We start from the raw sequence: 18,242 nt of genomic DNA, 5'->3' as shown, positions 1-18,242 counted from the left end.
CTTTAACAAATTAAGTGACGTACTCCGCTCATCTCATATAATTCAGTGTCAGGCAGTATTTGGCTGAGTATCCTGATTGCACCCTTTATATATTTGTAAAATATAATTTTAACACTAATCATTTAAGTTTATAATCTGAAAACGTTTTTGCCGCTAACATTACTAAGAAACTTTAAGTAGTGGTACATAATTTATTTTTTTCCTTGAAATTTTACAGGTAAAGACCTTAAAGGTTACTTACCAGATGTAAACACACTTCTTCAGCTGGATGATCTTGGAAGCTTAAAGTCAAATCGATATTTTGAGTTTATTCTGAAGGCAAACTATGAATATTATTTGGAGGAACATGCCTAGCTGCTACATAAGCTAACATTTTGTACACTGCATTTTATATTGTTAAATAAAACCATACCTTGTCTGTTAGGTGTCACTTGTCTTGATTTTTTTTTTTTCGGTTCGCATCTTCAACCCTTTGTACATCAGAACATGTTCAAGCACTAGATATCTGGTAGCTTGACTCACAATAACATTTTGTTTTGCAGTCAACCATTCCAATCTCTTGGAATTTACTTTAGTTTCAAATAGTTTTATTGGGTTAACAAAAACCAATTACACAACATAGCGTTTGTTCTTATGCCCTTTTCAGGGCTGTGCTAGATATAAACATAATGGTATAAAACAGGTAAACAGGTATTATACATGCACTCTATTTTGATGGAAAGTGTTGTACAGGAGAGCAAAGGAGACAGCAATGAGAAAATTGTGAACATGAGGTTATTACATAGATTCATAGCGTAAATACACAGGATCGCAATCCCAATAAGGTTGAAGCATTCAACCATGGCTGCCACGTTTTAATAAATACTTCGAATGTATCATTTATGATAGCTAGTATCCTTTCGGAGATCATAATATCAAGTATAATATTATCAGTTAGATTGATGGACAGTGTTGGCTGCATCCACTGTTTGGCTATATGGGATCTGGCAGCTTTTGCTACATGTTGTGCTAATCTATGATAGGGATGTTTCCATTTTGGGGGTTTATCGCCAAAGAGGAGCATACAAGGGTCCGGGGCCAGGGAAGTCCCCAACGCGGTGTTTATTAACGAAGTAACTTCCCCCCAGTATTTCTGCACCTTCGGGCAAAACCACCATATGTGCTTAATATCTCCTTCCCCACCGCAGTTTCTAAAGCATTGCTTTGATTTGGTTGGGTCCATGCCATGTAATTGGAATGGCGTGATGTATGCTCGGTGGAGGACCTTATAGTTGGTTTCAATGTGGGAGAAGTAATTACTACCCTTAGAGAGGGTGGTGCAACACCTGGACCATCTTTCCGGGGTAAGTTCAACTCCCAACTCCGTTTCCCATGCTAACATTGGTTTGAGTTTTTGGAGTGTAAGGGGCTGTGAGAGAGTGGAATACAATAATGATATAAGGCCTCCTTCCAGTGGTCTAAGGTCACACCAGGCTTCGTAAGGTGAGCGTTGTGGGATAGGAAAGTTGGTTGGGCCCATGGATTTAAGAAAGTGATAAATCTGCATTGCTGCCAGGTGTTCCGAGGGGGGAAATTCCAATTTGGCTTTAAATTGGTCCCAAGATGGAAGTTTGTCATTTATAAATAAATGTTTGATGTGGGTGATCCCCTTATCTTTCCACCATCTGAACGCCCGGAGGTCCAGTCCTGGTTTAAACATAGGATTATTATATAGCGGGAGGAGAGATGGGATTTTCGACTGCAATTGCTTTCTAAATCTAAGAGGTCGCCATATGGAAAGTGAGTGGGCCGATAGTGGTGATTGATATTTTATTGTAGGAGGTAAGGGGGACATAGACCACTGTAAGGCCGGGAGAGAATATGGACATAATAGATCGGATTCAATTTGTGTCCAGAGAGGTGGGTTAACTTTAGAGTGTATTTGTGCTAGTTGCGCTATTTGTGCTGCTCTGTAATATGTTAGAAGATTGGGTACCCCCATTCCTCCCCTGCTTCGATTTAGGAGCATAGTTGTTCGATTTATGCGACTCTTTTTGTTGTTGCTGATAAACTTGAAAATTGCATTTTGGAGATCTTTAAGGTTGCTCTGAGTTACTATAATAGGTAGAGTTCGGAATAAGTATAAAAGTCGGGGGAGGAGATTCATACGAACCGCCTGTACTCTGCCTGACCAAGAGATCATAGGGAGATTCCATTTCTGCAGATCGCTTAACAACCGTGATATCATGGGTTTATAATTTATGCCATATAGGTCTGCTGGGTCCGGGGAGATTTTTACTCCTAAGTAAGTGATATATTTATGTTGTAATGTAAGGTTTAAAGAAGATGTCAGATGTTCGGCTTGGGATTGAGGGACATTGGTAAAGAGAACATCTGTTTTACTGACGTTGAGGCATAAGCCCGAAGTTTTACCAAATGCTTTTACCAGCGTTAGTAGGTTCGGAATTGAGGCATGTGGAGAGGTGAGTGTTAGCAATAAATCATCTGCAAAAAGGTTAGCTTTGTATGTTTTCCCTGCTACGGATACGCCCTGTATGTCAGGTGATCTTCTAATTTCCTCTGCCAATGGCTCAATTACCAGAGCAAACAACGCCGGGGAAAGTGGACACCCTTGTCTTGTCCCTCTTCCAATCGGTATGTTAATGGGAGAAATAGTGGGTAGTTTTAACTGTGCCGTGGGAGATGAATATAGGCCACTGATCGCCTGCAGGAAGTTGCCTCCAATCCCAGCCCTACGTAAAGCGCTTACCATAAAGTCCCAATCAATAGTGTCAAAGGCCTTCTCCATGTCCAAAGCCACAAGTGCTAATGGTGTTTTGTTCCTCCTTGCCACATGGAGAAGGCCCACAACTTTCCGGACATTGTCTGGTGCTTGTCTCATAGGTATGAAACCCACCTGGTCCCTGTGGACCAGGGGGGATAGGAATTTATTTAGCCTTGTGACAAGAATAGAGGTGAAAAGTTTATAGTCTATATTAAGTAGTGAGATGGGGCGATAATTTTTAACATCTAAGGGGTCTCTATTAGGTTTTGGGATCACGGCAATCATAGATTGCAGGAATTCAGTAGGGGGGGTTTTTCCTTGTAAGATTGTATTATAAAATTTTAGTAGATAAGGAATGAGTTGTGTCTTAAATTTTTTGTAATAGATGGCTGAGAAGCCATCAGGTCCTGGGGACTTACCATTTTTGAGGCGTTTGATAGCTTCTTTTAATTCTTCACTAGTGATAGGTAAGTTTAGGGCAGTGGCTTTTTCAGGGTTAAGAGATGGTAGTGGGATTTGCTTCAGGTAAGTATATGGATGGAGAGTAGAAGGCGCGGATGGCTTAGGTGCGTATAGGTTAGTATAATAGTTAGCAAATTCCTGATGGATCATTAAGGGGTCTGAGGTGACACTTCCTGCCTTGGTGCGAATTTGTAGCACTTTATTCACATAGTGGGCTTCTCTTAGCTTCTTAGCCAGCCATGTGTTTGGTTTGTTGTACTGTGCATATAGTTTGGATCTCGTCCAACGCATAGCTTTTTCAGTTCGCGAGGACAATATGACTCCTAGTTGGGCTAGAGTGGCCTCAATTTGTCTGTGTAGATAAGGCGTGGGGTTCTGGGCATGCGCTATTTTTAGCTTACTTAGTTTAAATTCTAAGTTAGATTGTTGCTCTGTCTTGCTCCTTTTGTGTTGTGAAGCTATGCGAATTATCTGGCCTCTGATTGTTGCCTTATGTGCAAACCATAGGGTAGATGATTTAATGGAAGGGGAGTCGTTTATTCTAAAGTAGTTTATTAAATGTTCTTCTAAGTCAAGCACAGTTTCATTACTAGTGAGTAAGCTTTCGTTCAGTCTCCAGGGGGGCCTTGTCAGGGGTGTGGTGAGGGAGGAGCATGAGGTTAGAATAATGTCATGATCTGACCAGGAACTTATGTGGATTCTAGAGTAAATTAGGTTAGGTATAAGAGAGGTGGATAAATAAATAGCGTCAATTCGAGAATATGATTTATGGGCATGTGAGTAAAATGAGTAGGATCTCATTTGTGGGTTGTGCTCCCTCCAGGTATCTATTAGATGGTGTGTAGACATGCAGTTTTGGAGGGCTTTTGACTGCTGGATTTGTCTAGTTGTGGGGGTGGGGGATGATCTGTCCAGTTTAGGGTTGGGGGCAATGTTAAAGTCTCCAGCCCAAATGACTTGTGCCCTTGGGTAGTCTTCCAGATCTTTGAGGATCTTTTTGACAGTGGGGATGGGGGATTCGGGGGGGCAGTAAGAATTAATTAGGCATATTTCCTTGTTTTGGATAAACCCATAAAGTATCACATAGGTCCCTGAGTCATCTATAATGGTCTTATCTATGCGCAGTGGGAGAGAATTATGCAGCAGAGTAATAACACCTCTATGTTTACTGGTAGCAGAAGAAGCAAAATAACGCTGGAAGTTTTTATGGAAATAGCGTGGGGCCGATGTGGTAGAGAAGTGTGTCTCTTGAAGACAAATAATATCAGGGGCGCATTTTTGATAATCGATGAAGGCTTTCCTTCGTTTTGCAGGGGAATTAAGTCCCTTTACATTATGGGACAGGATATTAACGGAAGCCATTTAGGTAAGAGTATTTCGTTTTCCAGTTTTACGCTTTATCATTAATATAGCCACTGTGCTTCTTATGCTTTCAGCAACATCACATTTAGTAATAATTTTAAAAAGCCTCTGCAAACCTGTGTAGAAATTACGATTAGAATAATGCATGTAGTTATACCAAACATTTAAAACAAAACTGGTAGGTGAGATCAAAAGGATCTCATTAGTAGGCAAATAGCCTTTGGTAATGGAGAGCATAGGCAGAGATATTATAACTCTGAGTATGCAATCCATTTGTTGTGAGGCAGCACTTACAAAGCTACAGGCTGCCACTCTAGACTTGAAGGACAGTAAATTGAAATCACCAAACAGGTAAAATAACAGTAGTGGCGCAACAGCACCACATAGTGGGCAAATATAAACTATAAACCAATTGTTAGAACAGAAGGATAGAAAAAGTTCACACCGCGTGTAAGTTTCTGCATCAGCAGGACTATATGTAGTTCAACTGTTTAGTCTTGATGGTAGGTGTGCAATAAGATTGCTTCATGGGTATATAAGGGAGATACTTTACCCATAGAGATTCAAAAGATGATGAGTCATCTCGGGGAAGTACAGTGTGTGGATTTTGCCTGGGCATTACAGTGTTTGAAACAGACAATTTCTAGTTAGTATGCTATAGTCCCTTGCTAGGTTAAGATTTTTACAGCGTAGATATCTTTTCTCCGGCCATATTGACCTGTAAAAGGTTCTCACACTGCCAATGTAACTACCAGGAAGATATTTGCAGTGATGCAAGAGTCCTGCTTTAGATATATAACGAAGCAAATGGGGAGCAAAGTTCGAAAGCAAAGAAGTTATTATTAGTGAAGGTATACTTGTAGCTTAGTCACTGTAGAGTGGTGCAGCTTGTTATTCCTAGTATCAGTGTACTCACGGTGGCTGACGCCAAAGTTAGCGGTTCTCGGCCATGTTGGGAAATTAATCCTCTGAAGTGCGAGACTGCGAGGGACGAAGCCTTGATGGCCGTGCTGACCACACCCGGGATGGACGCGTGGCTCTTTGCAGTGGAGGGGCTGGTGTGATCTTCTCAAGCGGTATTCCCAATATCTCCAGGTGTCTGCGGCCTTCCTCTAGCGTGCGAGCAACGTAGATTCTCTCCCCTTTAGTAAAAGTGAGCGAAAAGGGAAAACCCCAGCGGTATTTGATTGAGGCTTTCTGGAGCGCCAGAGTGACCGGTCTAAGGGCCCTGCGACGCTGTATGGTTGTCGGGGCCAGGTCAGCATAAAGCTGGACCGAGTTGGGGACGTCCGGCAGCGTGGTGAGATTGCGGGCAGCCTCCAAAACAATATCACGTACCTCTTCAAATTGGAACTTCAGGATGACATCGCGGGGGAGATCGGTGTTGCGTGGCTTAGCCAGTGCTCTATGGATTCTTACCATCCGAAAGGAAGCTGGATCCATCTGTGGGAGGAGGGCACTGAAGAGATTCAGAGCTGTGGGCTTGAGGTCTTCATTAGATACGTTTTCAGGTAGGCCCCGGATTCTTATGTTGGCCCTTCTACTTCTGTTTTCCATGTCCTCTAGTTTTAGTTCGAGCACATCAATTTTGGTGGCTTGGTCATCAATAGCCATCTTGTCTTCTTCGAGAGCATCAGCCATTGAGTCTGCTTGTTTCTCAAGGTCCGCTATGCGGCCTCCAAGTTCTCTGATTTGAACAGTGATATCTCGAACTGCTTCTCTTAGTTCCGCTCTGAAGACCCTTGTAATATCAGCAAGAAGAGTGTCTGGTGAGGGACTTTGAGAGGCGATTAAGGAGTCTGTCTGGTTTGGAGAAGCCTGTGGTAGGTTTGCAGTTTTAGGAGAGGCCTGTTGCGGTAACGCTGGTGGGTCGTCGGCCATCTTGGAAGGTATGGCGCACGGGGCTGTTGTTTTTATCTTGGGTGTAGCTGCCGCTTTCTGAGCTTTTTCTCGGTTGTTTTTAGCTCTTCTCTTCGGCGGCATAACAGGGATGTCCACTGTCAAATTTAGCGCATAGATGTGCGGTTTGGTGGGTGCTGTTTAGAGAAGAGTGGCAGCCTGAGTGCGGAGCAGCGGGGTTTACATCACGTCCCTTCCGCGCCGCGCATGCGCCTCCTTGGAATTTACTTTGAGATCATATACTGTACATTCAAATCGGTTTATCCACTCGAGATTTCCTTCAGTTCCTCTCCCTGGAACCACCATAGAATTTTGTGCTTTTAATATAAAAATGTGTATTCCTGAGGACAGAGAACAAGGGACTGCAGCAGAGATTGATTGAAATTCCTTACAGATGGAGACTGCAATGCAAATCAAATAGATGTTCTAATCTTTTAAAACACAACACACTATACAAAAAAGTTAATTTCATAGATGCAAGGTGCTGTTTACAAATCATTTTTTCAAAAATGGGCTGCTGTGTAAAATGTAAATATAAACAGAATGCAATGATTTGCAAGCCACTAAACCTTATATTTAAATTAAACAAAGTACAAGGATAACATACCATTTGTTACAACTGAAAAATGTTATTGATTTATTAGAAGTATGTGTGCATTATTATTATTATTATTATTTATTTATAAATTGCCAACATATTCCGTGGCGCTGTACAATGTAAGGAAACAAACAAGGGATACATATTAACGACAATGATATACATCAAATATGAACACTGATACAAAATACAGAACTGCTGATTGCAATAGCAAATTTAACATGATGACTAAAATGTATAAATGTCTAACAGAGTGCAAGCAATTAAATTAATAACATTCCATGACACAAACGGGTGAAGAGCCCTGCCCTTGCGAGCTTACAATGTAAAGGAATGGGGTGGAAACAAGAGGTGGGGGAAGTATACAGTATATGTACAGGCAGTGCGTAATTGGGTTATTTAGTGGTTGCATGGCCTAAGCTAGAAAATATACTTGTCGGAAAAGGTGGGTTTTGAGGGAGCGTTTAAAGATTTCAAAGGTGGGAGAGTGGCGGATGTGCTGCGGAAGGGCATTCCAGAGGAGAACTTTAATGTCAACAAGTCATTAAAAAAAGTTTGGACAGGGTGTACAAACTACTGGACTATACTTAATCTAATTAGGTGTGATATGTTCAATCTTTTTTTTTTTTTTTAAACAGGAAACGTAACCTATAAGAACATACAAGGGGGTATCGCACAGCAATAACATTAGGTGTGTCATTGATCAACAATAAACTGAGATTATTAGAATAGTATATGACCTGTAAATTATACAATCAAATAAAATGTATTGTAAAAAGACTATAACTTTATTTCATTACAGTAAAACCACATCTAATCGAGCAATGGGTTAAAAAGTATTAGAAATTATGTGCTGTCATCACATTACTGCATAGGATGCAGCCAACCACATAGTGAAAATGTAGCATTGTGTCTGATATTGTCACAGTGCAGAAATGCTGCAGAGTAGGAGCAGGTAACTCCTCAATAGAGGTGGTCAAGGAGATGCTTATAAATGTAATGCAGAGTTTATGTAGCTTGGAATAGAGGCAGTCAAAATCATCAGGAAGTTTGATTGACCAATTCCAAACTCTGCATATAATGGGCCCAATCCAATTCACTTTTTCTCCTAAGATTTCTCCTAGTTGATATTTTCACATATTAATAAAATGGGCTTGATTCACTAAGACAAATAGCATGCCTTATCAAAGTTGGCACGCCTTATTAAAGTTAACAGGCCTTATCAGAGTAGCATAGTGAACATATGTCTGCTAATTGGCAATGACGAGAGCTTTGCTACTACTCTGATAAGGCGTGTTAACTTTGATAAGGTGTGCTAACTTTGATAAGGTGTGCCATCTGTCTTAGTGAATCAAGCCCAATATCTTTTAAAGTAAACCTGTCAGATTTAAAAGTGCCCCTATGGGGTATTCACCTCAGGAAGGGGAAGCCTCTGGATCCTAAAGAGGCCTCCCCCATTCCAGCACTGGGACCTCAGAAAAGTGGCCTCCATGCACATGTGCACAAGCTCCGTCCCACTTGGGGTCTAGCAGAAATTGCAGAGCCTGATGTTATTGCTCAGACATCTCTTGGCTGCATAGTAGCAAGGACACATTCCAGCTCAACTTGTCTCCAAAGAACACCAAGCGGGACGGTGCTAACAAGCTTATTTTCGGGGGTCCCAGCGCTGGAACGAGACTGTGAACAACGACTGGGAAAGCCTCTTTAGGATCCAGAAGCTTCCCCCTCACGAGGTATGTACCCCATAGGGACACTTAAATTATCTCCTAGGAGAAAAAATGAATTAGATTCTGTCCATTGAGTGTTAAATATGCATCAATATTAGCATCTATTTAACTATTTCTACTCAACAGCCTTTGAAATGTGGCATCACAAAGCCAGTGCAAAATATTTTCAAATTAACAATATTTTATGCTTCTCTACATACACCAATGCATTACATAAGCAAAAACGAAAACACCCTGCTGTATGTTTCTCAATGCATCTGCTTTCTTGCAGGGTCACAGATTACAGATTGACTACTTCATTTCACAAGTCACTGATTACTTGGGACTGCACGTGAAAATGGTATACGCAGGAAATGTCTCTAATAATATCAGGCCAAGGTGATAGTGGTGATGTGAATCCAATCTAGGCAGTATGTCTCATCCAAAAAGTAAATGAACCATTGGCAACAGCGTGGATGAATTAAACACCTGTGATGTTACAGGAATCCCCGACATTATTCTGTATCTACTCGGAAGGATCCAGCAGACATTGCTGTAGGGAAACCTTGTAACGTTGCAGGTGTTTTACACATTGGCCCACGTGGTTGCCAACATTTAAATTCCTTTTTTGCTGAGACTTACTGCCTAGATTCGATATCCACAACACCTCTGTCACTTTTGCCTGATATTGATACACATTTTCCCTGGATATACCATTTTATTTTCATGTGTAGCTTATCACTGCCTTGTGGTAAGAAATGACCATTCTGTAGCCAGTGACTGAGTAAACAGATGTGCTATAAGACGCAGATCAGGCACTAGCAGCTTTTATTTATGTTTTTGCATTTGCGTACTTTCACAACCACAAAATATTGCTAATTTATCTAATGCTTGAATTGGCTGTGTGTATATGTAGATATTGGTTTATTCACAGGCTGCAGCATTTCTGTACTATGATAATATCAGACACCTCCGCTACATATTCACTAAGTGGTTGTCCGCTTTCTATGCCGTAATATTTTTTATTTAGCATCCTATGTAATAAATCCTAAGTGTCCCTGCGTCATCCTGTCCTTGTCTGTGTCCATGCATGTGCAGCACGAAAAGCCGTTGGGACAGGTCCAGGGAGCCGCGCGATCGGCCGGGTATGCGCGCATGCGCACTGACATGCAGCGGAGTGACAGACACCTAGAGCCCGTTTTTAAACGGGCTTAGGTCAACTAGTTAATATATATTTTTAATACTTTTTAACCCATTGCTTCCATTAGTTTTTGCCTTTTATGATTGTTGATTCTTGTGTTATAATTTGGTCATATACTAATCTCTTGTTGTAGATAGCATATCCACACATCTACGGTCTACCTATTCTATTGGTGGCTAATTCTTTCCTCGTTCATATAAAAACCAGTATCCCTGAAAGACTGAGCCTTTAAAGGGGTATATTTGGAGAGGACTTATCGACTTTAACAAAATAGTGCAACTGTTTAAGAATACGTTTTCTCAAATGAAAAATGGCAACCCAAGCCCACTTCCTAAGGCCAGTAATTGTCAAGCCTCGGCGGGGGGCAGAGTTAAAGGCTCTGCACCCAATGGTCCCATAACTCTTGGCGGTGGAAAGAACACCCACACACACATTCTTTTGGTAGCAGTGTCGGACTGGGCTGTTTTAAGGCTGAGGAAATCCACTTTTTGAATAAGCAGTAATCATGTGGTGTTAAATTTGGTAGAGGTTTCTATGGGGAGCTATGACACATGGTTTCTGCTGCTTGGCTAGCAGGTAGATGTAACAACAAAAAATAAGTAACTTGGGTAGTTTGTAAGTAGGGGACTGCCTGTAGTAGCAGCAGCAGCACGAATGAGTATAGGTATTCTAAACAGTTGGTGGTAGAGTTAGTGGTAATTATTAAAGAAAACATTAGTGTTAAAAAAAATACAACCCCAATATTAATATTTCATTTATGTCTGACTCCAAGTACTTGAGAGCTGCAGTCAGTAGGCCACCCTGGAGCATTAAAGCGTTTTGCCCAATGACTACTTACCAAAGAGTTGGTGGATCCAATTGGGAGTCAAACTACGGCCTCATTTTTCAAGGGTGGTATCTTTAACAGTGCACTATCCAGCCAATGCTCCTGGTGCAACTCTTACTCAAAGTATAGAAACATTTTTGTTTGGTTAGTATAGACTAAGCATTTTTAAGATATGACATCATATGTGTGAGACTTGGAAACCCAAATGTCAGCCATGACCATTTGTGCATTGTGATTGGCTGCAATATGAGCATAGGCTTGAAGATAATGATTGGGTGAGAGTTTTTTGAGTGTGGCATATCCAAAATAAAGGCATGTGGCTTAGGTAATCATTGAAATCTGTGTGGAAGTTAGGGCGTGTTTGGGGGAAGCATCAAACTCCGTTTTGTCTTTTTTGTCTTAGAATTTTTTTTTCTTCTGTGTCATTGTAAAGGTAGCCATGTACAGCTCAATTATGAATCAATGTGCCTAGTTCAATTAATAGAATGAAGTAGGAGGCGCCCGTAGTATGTTTGTGTTGTATTTTTTGGTTATAGGGAAGTGAAAATAGCGAATAAAAAAATTATAATAAAAAATTATAATAAGTAAGATAACGGACGGTCCTACCTTAAAAAAGTAGTCACTCCGCTATATAGTATAGAAAGTAAAAAGCTTTATTGGGCCCTTTTGATTGACAACGCGTTTCGCGGAATAACCGCTTCCTCAGGTCGAGTACCGTGCCTTTAGAAAAAAACATATATGTACACACAGGACACTTAGAACAAACTCACTGTTGCATTCTCATATTAGAACATGATAAATAAGAACAAGCATAAAAAAGACCATAATAAAACATTATAAATATAAGAAAGAGCATACATATGTGGGTAGCCTATCGGCCTGCGGATAATAAGATAATCATCATTATTACAAAAATAAAAGACTAGATCACTATCCTAATATAAAGCAAAATGGCTAGTGTTATCATAAATAAAATTGTCAGCCCTATAAAATATCTATAATAAGACATGAATATAAATCGTAGCCAAATAAAAACAGACATAGCTGACATTGTTTAGAAAAGTATTGGGACTAGCTGAGAAGGACAGGGGAAAAAAATAATAGGGGAAAGAATAAATATAATATGGCTGGAAAGCCCGATTGTTAGGAAGGGTGCTATTATAGCAGGGGATGGGATGGATCTGGGTTGTATATTAAGAGTATATATGTAGCCTGGCGGGCATAGGAGGCTGCTGAGAGCAGAGGGGAGGGAAGTTGAGCAAGGGGAACTGGGAATGAAATACATACATGTAAGTATATATATTGGAAGTAAAGAGGCAGCCATTGGTGATGGCAGGCTGCTGGAGTAGGGGGAAGGGAGGTATACGCAATGGGGCTGAAATAGCCAGAAGTATAGATATAAAAAATATATATATATGTGTATATACATATGGTGCCCTAAGCTCCATAACCATATTAGTATTTGGCAGGTTGGACCGGAAGCTTACCTTGCAAAAGAAGGACGGATTTCCTAGGCGCCTGTGAGACCGGCGCTCGCGGCAGGAGTAGCTTAAGTAAACGCCTGAATTCTCCTGGCGGTGGGAGGGCACTGGGGTGGCTCCTTATGGTGCGCGTGACGTCATTGCGCCGGCCGTGGCGCGTGACGTCACTTGGGGGTCGGGTCGCATTCTGGTGAATGCCAATCAAGGCACTGAGGCGGTGCTGTATGGTGCGCATGGCGTCAATGCGTCAGACAGGGTGCGTGGCATCGTGGGGAGGGTCAAGTGCTGGGGAAGCCCTGGAGAGGAGGAAAGGGGGCGTCTCCATAGATGGCTGGCTGGTGACGTGGTCTGGCCTGCTAGTGGACAGCAGGGGGCCATGGGAGTAATTGCTAGATGTGCAAGGAAACTATCTCGCTCTAGAGAACTATCTCGCTCTATGTACGGCCTCCATTTTGTTGAAGCCTCTTAGTAGCTCCTGACATAGTAAATTTAGATGAAACACAGATAAAATACAGTAATAATGCAATTCCAATTAAAGGCATAGATACAAGAAGAATAAATTATATGGCCAAAACACTCACTTTCAGTGGGGTGGAATAATTTTGAACACAACTGTATATATATATATCAGAATTGATAGATATCACAAGAATAAAGCCGGAATGCAGCAAGTTGGCAAACAGAAAAGAAACCGGAAAATATTATGTATATATACAAAAATTGATAAAATTAGAACTAGAACAAACGTGGAAAAAACAGTTAGAATATACATGTATGTATGAATAGACATTTGAAGGAGGAAGGAATACAAGGCACCGTAGATGTCAACCAATTATTGCTGACCAGCCAATAAACCAGAGGTCAACTCACCAAGACCATCTGGGGACACAAATAGGCCAAAAGGGAGCATCCAGATACATGCAGGAATATGACCACGTGCAGACATGTGAACCACCTACACACCCAAGTGGTAAGGTGCACTACAAGCTCAATACAAACTGTGTCCCACCAGTGTACCATAAATAGCATCACAGCGGTCATACTCAGATAACCGTAGGGGCTCAAAGAATAAAATAACACCAAGAAGGAGTGAGCAGACCTGAACATCAATCAAGAATATATGAAGAATGACAGACACAGTAAGATGTAGAAAGTTAAGATACGCAAAAATAGAGCAACACCCTACTCACGAAGGGGGAGCCCAAACATGAAAATAAGGAAGAGCACCTACTTACTGAGTGCATCATCCACAAAGAAATGCAGAGTGAGAATAGTTAATGTAGAAAACCAAGGAATGAAAACTCCTCACTCAAACCTACCGGTGTCAAAGTTCCCAGATCATAAATCTAGCGCGTTTCCTGTCTCAGAAGCATCTGAGTTATATCTCCACCCCTGGAAGAAAGAGGCACACTTTAGACATCCACAAACCTTCCAGCCACGGGTACTCCCCCCAAGGACATGCAAGGCATGTTCTGCCACAGGAGTCAATTGCATCAGCATAATCACGTTCTGGCAGGCGTATGGTAGATAGATGTTTTTGAATTCTGCTTTTAAGGATATTTTTAGTTTGTCCCACATAACTCTTATTGCATGGACACCATAAAAGATAAACCACTCCTTCCGATTGACAGTTGATGTATACCTTCAATTTATGTATACGATGCGTCTTTTCACTGAGAATTTCTTTGGTTGGTATCATCAATTCACAGATGTTGCATTTCCCGCAAAGGGAAACTGCCACAGACCACAGGTTTCCGTCTATTTTTTCGTTGAAAATGACTTCTACAAGGTCGGTCCTTTAGATTAATATCTGCCTGAGGCAGATAAACGAGGCAATGTGGTATTGTGGCCCACAGATAGCTATATTTAGGAGGCAAAGAGACAATTAAGTGACAACAAATACTATAGGACCCTTGTCTCCAACCCATGTGATGTGTTTTAAGTTAGATCATTTACTGGATGAAGCGAAGACAGCTGGGGTAATCTCTCAAAGGGAATTTGCTTTTTTGACTATGGGCAAACCAGTAACCCCCATTTTTTATCTGTTGCCAAAAGTCCACAAAAATAAGGCACAACCACCAGGGAGACCAATTGTCTTGAGAATTGGGAGCTTGATTGAAAAAAAGCTATTCATTTATTGACTAGAGATGGTTCAAACCTCCGATTTTTGGTTCGCGAACCTCGAACGCGACTCTCCGCAAAAAGTTTGGTTCGCGCAAACTTTTCGAACCGCAATAGACTTCAATGGGGAGGCGAACTTTGAAAACTAGAAACATTTATGTTGGCCACAAAAGTGATGGAAAAAATGTTTCAAGGGTTCTAACATCTGAGTTTTTGCATGGCGGAGTGGGATACACGCCAAAAGTCCCAGGGAAAAATCTGGATTTGACACACAGCAGCGTTTTAAGGGCAGAAATCACATTGCATGCTAAATTGCAGGCCTAAAGTGCTTTAAAACATCTTGCATGTGTATACATCAATCAGGTAGTGTAATTAGTGTACTGCTTCACACTGACAGACCAAACTCACTGTGTAACGCACCGCACACAGCTGTTTGTGTAGTGACAGCCATGCTGGACTGGTGCACACCATGACGAGAGTGCAGGTGATGGCGGCTTTCCAGCCCATATGGTCGCCGGGCCGAGGTAGCTCAATGACAGAACAGTGACTGTCCAGCTGATCAAATTTGGTCTGTCCACAATGAAGCAACAACCATATTATCTTGGGTGTGCCCCCCCCCCCCCCCACCCCGAGACACTCATAGCCATCGGTCATTGCTTCATTGTGATACACAAACCCCTTCACCGCGGCAAGGTAACGATCACGAAGGGGAATTGACACCTGTACATGCCTTTTGTTTTGTTGCTGCAGTGCAGCCAGAAAAATTAGGCAGGCATGTACACGCACCAGAAAAATTATTCTAGCGGCTGCTGCTAGCAGCGGCCTTAAAAATTCAGGAATCCGCCTGGAGTCCTGGACCCTGTTGGTGGTGCAGAGATGCTGTGTGTGGGGACTGACTTAGTCTTCGGGCGGGCAGTAGCCCTCCGGGATCCATGCCTTATTCATTTTGATAAAGGTGAGGCGCTGAACACTTTTGTGACCTAGGCGACTTCTCTTCTCAGTGACAATGCCTCCAGCTGTTCTGAAGGTCCTTTCTGACAGGACGCTTGAGGCAGGGCAAGACTGAAGTTGGATGGCAAATTGTGACAGCTCTGGTCACAGGTCAAGCCTGCGCACCCAGTAGTCCAGGGGTTAATCGCTGCTCACAGTGTCTACATCCACACTTAAGGCCAGGTAGTCGGCTACCTGCCGGCCCAGGCGTTGGTGAAGGGTGGATCCGAAAGGGCTAAGGCGAGACATTGGACTAAAGAATGTCCGCATGTCCGACATCACCATGAGATCGCTAGAGCGTCCTGTCCTTGCCTGCGTGGACATGGGAGAAGGATTACTGTCAGTGGTACCTTTTTATTCCTTTGTGCTGTGACATCACCCTTAAATGCACTGTAAAGCATAGTTGCCAGCTTGTTCTGCAAGTGCTGCATCCTTTCTGCCTTCTGGTGATTTGGAAACATCTCCGCCACTTTGTACCTATACCGAGGGTCTAGTAGCGTGGCCACCCAGTACAGCTCATTCCCCTTGAGTTTTTTTTTATACGGGGGTCCCTCAACAGGCTGGACAGCATGAAAGCCGCCGTCTGCACAAATTTGGATGCAGACGTACTATCCATCTACTCTTGCTTTTCCTCAGTGATGTCAGGTAAGTTCTCCTCCTCCCCCAGCCACGAACAATACCACGGGAAAGTTGAGCAGCACAAGCCCCCTGCGACACCTGCTGCGGTTGTTCTTCTGCCTCCTCCTCCAAAAAAACACCTTCCTCATCATCTGACTCCTCTTCCCCACGCGACTCTCCTCCTCCTCCTCCCCCTCTGTGCTGCCGCAGGTGTTGAGGAATCATCTGCTTCTGCTGAGAATTGATCCCACAACTCTTCCTCCTGTTCCTGTTCACGCTCCTCCACAGCTTGATCCACCACTCTACGCACGGCACGCTCCAGGAAGAAAGCATATGGGATCAAGTTGCTGATGGCGCCTTCACTGCGACTCACCAGGCTTGTCACCTCCTCAAACGGCTGCATGAGCCTGCAGGCATTTCGCATGGGTGTCCAGTACTTCGGCCAGAACATCCCCATCTCCCCAGAGCATGTCCTTTGACTGTAGTTGTAGAGATACTGTTTGGTGGCTTTCTCCTGTTGTAGCAGGCGGTTGAACATCAGGAGCGTTGAATTCCAGCGAGTCGGGCTATCTCAAATCAAACGTCTCACCGGCAATTTGTTTCTCCGCTGAATATCGGCAAAGCATGCCATGGCCATGTAAGACCGCCTGAAATGCACACACACCTTCTTGGACTGCTTCAGGACGTCCTGTAAGCCTGGGTACTTAGACACAAATCTCTGAATTATGAGATTCAGCACGTGCCATGCAGGGTACATGTGTCAACTTTCCCAAATGATATTGCTGCCATCGTCACACACCACGTTGCCGATCTCCAGTTGGTGCGGGGTCAGCCACTGATCCACCTGTTTGTTCAGAGCAGCCAGGAGAGCTGCTCCAGTGTGACTCTCCGCTTTGAGGCAAGACAGGTCTAAGATGGCGTGACACCTTCGTACCTGGCATGCAGCATAGGCCCTGGGGAGCTGGGGCTTTGTAGCTGGAGAGATCATCACAGCACCAGTAGAGTTGAACTGACACTCAGCCAAGGAGAAGGAGGGCGACAGCGAAGAGGATGTAGCAGGAGGAGAGTAGGTGGCAGCAGGTCTGCCTGCAAGCCGTGGAGGTGTCACAACTAGGTCCGCTGCACAGCCACGTACTCCCTGTTTGCCAGCAGTCACCAGGTTGACCCAATGGGCTGTGTAAGTAATGTATCTGCCCTGACCGTGCTTAGCAGACCAGGCATCCGTGGTCAGATGGACCCTTGATCCAACGCTGTGTGCCAGACATGACACCACTTGCCTTTCAACTTCATGGTACAGTTTAGGTATCGCCTTTTTTGAGAAATAATTGCGGCCTGGTATCTTCCACTGCGTTGTCCCAATTTCCCAAATTTTCGGAAGGCCTCAGAGTCCACCAACTGATATGGTAACAGCTGGCGAACTAACAGTTCCGCCAAGCCAGCTGTCAGACGCCGGGCAAGTGGGTGACTGGCAGACATTGGCTTCTTCTGCTCAAAGATTTCCCTCACGGACACCTGGCTGCTGTTGTGTGCAGAGGAGCAGGAACCGCTCAAGGTGAGAGGCGGAGTGGAGGAGGGTTGCTGTCATTGCCTTCATCTTGTTGTAACAATAATGGCTGTGAATCGGTGAATTCCCCACCAAATAACTCCTGCGAAGTGTCAAATGCAGCATATGTAGTGCTTGTAGTAGGCTGCGGAAGATGAGGTGTTCTGTGTTAAATAGTCAACCACGTCCTGACAATCTTGAGTTGATGGGACGCGCCTTCTTCTGAGCACTGTACTTTGGTCTAGGGCCGCACGAAATAACGTCAGCTTGACTGCGAACAGACCTGCCCGGGTGGCCTGTCTCTGGGTCTGCCTCTGCCTGTTTTGTCCATATCAGGGGGGGGGGGGGAAGTGAAAGGTATACACTGACTTGACTAATACAATGTGCAGTCACACAGGTGCAGTGAAAGGTATGCAGTGACTGGTATTACAATACAATGTGCAGCTGTCACACAGGTGCAGTTAACAGGTATGCACGGACTGGTATATTACACAGCGTGCGGTCACACAGGTGCTGTGAACAATTATGCAATGACTAGTATTACAAATGTGCAGCTGTCACACACACATGTACCGTGAACAGGTGCAGCGACTGACTGGTATATAACCCTGCGTGCACTCACGAAGGTAGGTAGGTGCACTGAACAGGTGGGTATGCAGTGATTGGTATTA

General features: G+C 43.3%; 1 protein-coding gene across 1 annotated transcript in view; it reads left to right on the top strand.

Annotated features, from left to right (window-relative positions):
• The window catches only part of NUP133 (nucleoporin 133), a 175,379-nt gene extending 174,956 nt beyond the window's left edge, over positions 1-423 (top strand). The window contains exon 27 of the mRNA XM_068231837.1: positions 218-423. Within this exon, the coding sequence (XP_068087938.1) occupies positions 218-354 (137 nt within the window). The 3' untranslated portion in view covers positions 355-423. The remainder of the gene's footprint in view (positions 1-217) is intronic.
• Positions 424-18,242: the final 17,819 nt, after the last annotated feature.

Source organism: Hyperolius riggenbachi, chromosome 4 (assembly GCF_040937935.1).
Source record: "Hyperolius riggenbachi isolate aHypRig1 chromosome 4, aHypRig1.pri, whole genome shotgun sequence".
NCBI classification, from domain to species: domain Eukaryota; kingdom Metazoa; phylum Chordata; class Amphibia; order Anura; family Hyperoliidae; genus Hyperolius; species Hyperolius riggenbachi.
The sequence above is the reverse complement of the archived record's forward strand: the minus strand, read 5'-3'. Positions and strand labels throughout refer to the sequence as shown.